The 6,000-nt window shown below is 45.6% G+C and overlaps 1 protein-coding gene across 1 annotated transcript in view; it reads left to right on the top strand.

Annotated features, from left to right (window-relative positions):
- The first annotated feature begins 633 nt into the window (after nucleotides 1-633).
- Nucleotides 634-6,000, top strand: part of STX18 (syntaxin 18) — a 66,423-nt gene continuing 61,056 nt past the window's right edge. The window contains exon 1 of the mRNA XM_032187182.1: nucleotides 634-804. Within this exon, the coding sequence (XP_032043073.1) occupies nucleotides 643-804 (162 nt within the window). The 5' untranslated portion in view covers nucleotides 634-642. The remainder of the gene's footprint in view (nucleotides 805-6,000) is intronic.

Raw genomic sequence — 6,000 nt, 5'->3', positions numbered from 1 at the left:
TTCCGTGAGTAAGTTCCGAGGCTGAAAGCCTGGATGGCTCTGTATAACAGCACCACCTGGTGACACCTGCCATGCCACCAGAGCTTGTCGGCACAGACTCCGTAGTTTTACTGGAATTTAAGTTTTATTCCGCAAAGTTTTGCTATGTGATAGAACGTAGCAGTGCCGAAGCACTACAGCACTACCCCAACACTCCAGTACACACGCAGACACATGCTTCTTCCAGCTTCTCCGGGGTGAGCCCGTGAAGGCAGATCAGCACGGCAGCTCCCCAAATTCTGGGGAAGAGCTGGTCGAGCCCCAGGCTGCTGGCTGAGCCCCCTGAGCTGCTGGCTGAGCCCCTCAGGACGCCGACAGCCGGAGCCGGGCGGCGAAGCCCGTCCCTGGCCGCGGCTGCACGCAGCCGAGGCCTCCCTCACACGGCCCGGCCTCCACGGCGGCCCAGGCCGGGGGATAAAACACCTCGCAGGGCCGGCGAGCTCAGCGGAGGGTCCCGGCAGCCAGCCCCGCGGCCAGCCCCACAGCCGGCCCCACCACGCTCCCTCACAGGCTTCGGGACCGGCCCCGGGGGCGGGCGGGCGGCGGAACGCGTGGCGCGGGGCCGCGTTGCGCGGGGAAGGCTGCGCGGCGGCACCGGCCGCCATGGCGGTGGACATCACCCTGCTCTTTAAGGCCAGCGTGAAAACGGTGAAAACCCGTAACAAGGCGCTGGGGGTGGCGGCCGGGGACAGCGCCAGGGATGAGCTGCTCAAGCGCGGCGCTGCCCGCTCCAAGAGCGACTTCACCGGCCGGGCACGAGAAGTGGTGAGTGCGGGGCGGAGGAAAAGGGGGGACGGCGACAGCGGCAGCAGCAGCCGGGTCCGGGCAACCCTCCCCGGGGAGCCGGGGCTCGGAGCCCCGAGTGCCCGCAGACCGCCCGCCTACCCCGGACGGATGTGGGCTGCGAGCCCGGCGGTGGGCTCGGAGCCCGCCCGTCGCCCCCGGGGGCTCCCCTTCCTGCCGGGGCGGCGCCGCCTTCCCCCCGGGGCGCTGCCCGCGGCGGCTGCCACGTAGGAGACGGCGCCCGGAGCCGAGGCGGCAGCGGGTGTTGGTGGCACAGGGCCGCCCGTTTTGTCGTCCTGCGTTTGTGCCCTCCGTCGTGCGGCTGTCAAGTGCCGGCTGGTGGTGAGCTGCAGGTGACAAGAGCACCGGGACGCCGCACGGCTTGGGAGAAGCGCTGAGAAATCGCAGGAGCGGCAGAGCAGTGATAGTGTCCGTCAGCAGTGCTGCAAAAGCAAAGTTGCTGCCTAACATCTGCCTCTGTACCGGGTGAAAGGGAGGGAGAAGAAAGTCTGGGATCAGAGCAGGGTTTGAAAAACACCTTTAGTAAGGCACTGGACTGTATTTTGTAAGGGGAGTAGAGTGCTGAGCGTGCTCTCTGAGCACAGCCTAACCGAAACGTGCAAGTTCAGGACTGAGCAAAGAGTGACAAGTAACCTTCAACCTAACATCTTCTGCCTTAGAAATAGTTGAGTTTCAAACACAAAGATTAATGTCAAATTTCTGTCTCCATTGCACTTTTCCAGTTTCCTAGACAAACCACTTAAAAGTTGATATATTTTGCAACGCTTGACACCAGCTGTTCTACAGTAGTTCAGTGGTTGCTTTGAGGCCTAAGCAGAGGGTGTCAAATGTACCTGTTAATCGATCACGTAATTATTAACTGTCCATGAAAAGTTGATTCAAGTGACGTGTCAGCTGTGAGTTCTGTGCTAGGGATCAGTCTGCGGTGATAAGACCTATCTGTAAAGCTACATTCAAGATCTTCGTCCATAAAGTTTGCTTTTTTTTTTTTTTTTCCCCAGCTCACCCTCCCTGTTCCCCAGCTTCTGCTTTTAACTGAATTCTGTGGTGTTAGGTCAGACTTCTTCAATCTTACCTGAGAACAGGGCTACTTTTATGATCATACACAGTTTGTATGTGTAAATTCCTGGAATTCCAAGACAATTGAATTTTTGTCATGAGGCATCATGTTGGCATTTAACTGCATCATCACAGGTGCAAATTTTAAATCTACTCCTTAGAACACTCTCACTTGGACTGACGCTGAGAGCAGGTTGTTATCATCTAAGGGTCTAGCCAATGTTTGGACACCTTGTCGAAGCATTTCACACTCATGCTCTTCTCACTGTCCTGTGCTGTCTTGGCATGCTAGGTGTACGTCTTTTTCTTCCTATCTTATTCTTCCCCTCCCCACTCCCCTCACAGCTACAATTTTCTTTTGGTCCCAGTCTTCTCTCTTAGCTCCTCATCATTTCTTAATTTCCTAAGGGCACTGCCCAGGCAACAGGAAAAAAACACAAAGATGTGTCTGGAAGTATCTTGCTTAATTACATCAGTACCAAGTGAAGTAATTGGCTAGTGCCACCACCATGGATGAGCTGACCTATTAGTCTGATGGCGAGAATGGGTTTAATTATGGTACTAATGTAAACAATGGCTTTGGAGAAAAAAGCAAGGCTTTGCCAAAGCAGATACGAGCATGAATGCTGTGAATGTGTCAATAAACGAGTTGGAGTGAAATAGATCAGGCTCGTTCTGTTTCTGCTCCTGTAGCTCAGTTACATTGGTGGCAGCAGAGCCAGACACCTTCTGGACCAGAGAAGTCTTTATAACATTTCTTTTAGGCCTTCTTTAAGAAGGTCTGATTTAATGCGTGAACAAAACATAGAAACTGTGCCTAGAAAGAGTAAGCTTTGTAGTGAAATAAATGATTTCAGTTGTTTGCTTCAGTTAAATACAATTTGATTTGATTACACGTGTCAAAGCCTCTTTTCAAATACTGTCATAGCAATTTTTAATTTGCCTACCCATTAAAAATTGAGCTGCTTCTGCCAAAACCATGCAACTCACTTTGCAACTGTAATACTTGATAGATGCATTAATTCTTTAATACATTTCTATTTTAAAGACACACACAGCCAGTGAATTCTTCCCCTTGTACTTTTTTGTACTGTTCGTTTTTTAACCCAAGAAACATATCAAGCTGTTAGCTACTGTTGTCTTTAGAACTTGCCCTGGAGGATATCGATCAGAATACACAGGAAGGATAGCAATGGAGACCCTGAATAATTTACACTTGGGCAGTACTTTCATCGTGCCTTATTTTGCTGAGCAGTAGTTGAAGACCTCCGTTTGACATGCAGGTATAGAAGTGATGAAATATTTCTGTGGAGTCTGCACCCAGCCACACTCTTCCGTGCTACGGTTGGGGTGCCTTGCCTGACTTTGTGCAGGGTGGCAGCAGCACGGCCAAAGGATCGTGCAATGTTAGTTGTAGAGACTGCTGTTGCTGGTGATGTTAGACTTCAGATGAAACTGATCAGTTTAGTTAGGAGTGCTCTGCTAAATGAAAGAAGACTGATATGGCCACAAACTTCTAAAAACGTTTTCTTTGCCCCAGCACTGACCTATTTCTGGCTTTTTTGTGTATATAGGATTTTTTTCATCCGTCAGCTGCATTTTTCAAGCATTTGATTGTCTTACATGCAATGAAAAATGGCAGAAACTGTGTGTGTAGTGTGTGTTGTTGGAATCTCTGCCCGTTTGCCAATTACATATTGACTAGGACGAAGAGAAGAGCTGACTTCTATGATTTCCTTCAAGAAAACTATAATACAGTGATGAACTCTTCAGTGCTTGAAATTTATAGAAGACTGTTCGAATTTATATTGTGTGTATTAGTGCTTTTGGGCCAACTAAAACAAAAGCAACATTTTATTTTTCTGTCCTTAAACTTTAATTGTGACATAACTATTTAAAGTGCCGTATATGGAGATATTAAAGATTTTTAATCACACTTTTACATGCTCACACAGCGACTTCGTATCAGATTTGGCATCAAGCTGAGCTATTTGCTAAGTGATGGAAGAATTGTAAGGACAAGATGTATTAACATTTAAAAAAATAAATAAAATTGGGATTGAATTAAGCGTTGAATGACAAATTATCCAGAACAAATATAGCGTAGGCCCAGTTTATGTAACACTTGTTCACAGCTTTACTGTAGCCTTATACTTGTTATTTTGGGTATTTTAAATGACTGTCAGTTTTGGAAGGTGTTTGGCACTTGAACTTCTATTTTAGAGCAGTCTTGGGGAATCTTACTACTTAAGCCTTTCCTTTTCGCTTTTTATGGCAATGAAAGTTTTTGAGCTATTGGGAAGATCTGTCAAATATGCTTCCTAGTTATTTGAAAATATGGAAGGAATGAGAACTTTCAATCACTGATTACTGTTCAATATGTGTTACAGAAATGGAATCACGGCTGATACGGCCTATTAACAGACATAAAATTAATGGTCAAACAGAATTTCATAATAGGCTTGATTACAACCATAAATCACTTTTTGTTGTTGTTGTTCTAGGGAGATTATCTTCTTTAAGGTGTTTCTAAAAAGCCAAAAACCGAAGTGCTACAGCACAAATTCTTCAAAAGCAATACCAGACATTCTGAAAACATATCCTTGAGAATGGAAAATCTGAAAGGTTAAATGTTTCTAAGTCTTTAAATGCAAAATTTCAGAATGATCAAATGTCTGTGTTTGAAGCTGTTGAACACATAAGGATGCCAGATTCACAAGGCTACGACATCTGTTCTTCATATAACGTGTGTGTATGGATTCTATAGGATGATTAACTGATTTTTTTTTCTCTTAAATGGGTATGGTAGGCCAGCATTCACATCAAGAGTATGTTCAGTTGCTCTGTACATATATTTAATGAGGAGGAAAAATCCCCACATAAAACTTGTCTCCAGAACTAGTTCTTGTGAAAGCCAGAACAAATGACTTTGAATATAAATTTTGAGCAAACTTTTTAATTATGAGGTGGCCTGACTTTCATAGTATACTGTTCTGACTACAGATCAGCTCCAGTTGTTGGAGTTTGTTTTGTAGTTCTGTTGTTGGTTTTTGATGTTACTGATGTTACTAACATCGCTATTAGAAGAGGGGGAGAACTGATGTTTTGTCATTGGGCCCAAACATGGGATCTCGCTGCACATCTTTGCACAATCTGGCATTTAGAGCATCCTTGTAGGATGAAAGAAAGGAGCAGGCATGCTTGTATACGATGTTTACAGTTCCTGAACCTTTGCATGGCGTTAACTAAGGCTAAAAAAACATTGGAGAATGCCCAAACGAGGAGCTGGACTCCCAAACTGACTGTGTTGTACCACCTTGAATAGCACAACAGAATTATTGACACAGCACAGTTAAAAGTAAATGGTTTTAAACATAATTACCTTCTGATCCCTGGCAGGCTATTCCAAAATGTTTGAAGAGGGATCAAGACTAAAGTGCAGGACCCCATAACTCTGTAATGTGCCTGGTTAAAGTGCATAGGGACTGGGAGGTCTGAAGGATTTTCCATGACCTCCCATGGGTGTGTGCTGGCCTTGGTGCTCAGCCTCAGCCACCTGCAGCTGCTGTAGTAGTGACACTTCCAGAGGGGTATGGAGGGGAGAAGTAGGGATTGTATGCTGGTCTAAAAGTAAAATGTGTGCCAAAATGCCAATGCTGGGCGTTAAGCTTCTCACTGGAATATGACAGTTACTGCATTGCCTGTTCTGAGTCAGCCTCGGGTCAGTAGTCACAAAGCATAGCGAATTACTTCTAAGTTTTTAAACAACCAAGAAATATTCAAAATACTGAAAAGAGAGGAGAAAAAAAAAAGGGGGGGGGGGGGCTACTAGCCTGAGACAGAGCAACTAACACGCAGACAACCCCAACTTTATCACTACTTAATTTCAGTTTACGTGTGAAAAAGGAGACTCGAGTGAAAATCTGGCCTGCTTTGTTCTCTTGCCAGGGAAACCAACATTTCAGTATTAATTGCTCTGATTTTTTTTTTTCAGTTATACACACACTTATAATAACCCAACAATATTGTATTTATCAAGACCACCTGCCAACTTCCAGTTAACTTCTTTATGTTAAGTACTTATATTCCTTTTCACTT

This window comes from Aythya fuligula, chromosome 4 (genome assembly GCF_009819795.1).
Source record: "Aythya fuligula isolate bAytFul2 chromosome 4, bAytFul2.pri, whole genome shotgun sequence".
NCBI lineage: Eukaryota > Metazoa > Chordata > Aves > Anseriformes > Anatidae > Aythya > Aythya fuligula.
The sequence above is the reverse complement of the archived record's forward strand: the minus strand, read 5'-3'. Positions and strand labels throughout refer to the sequence as shown.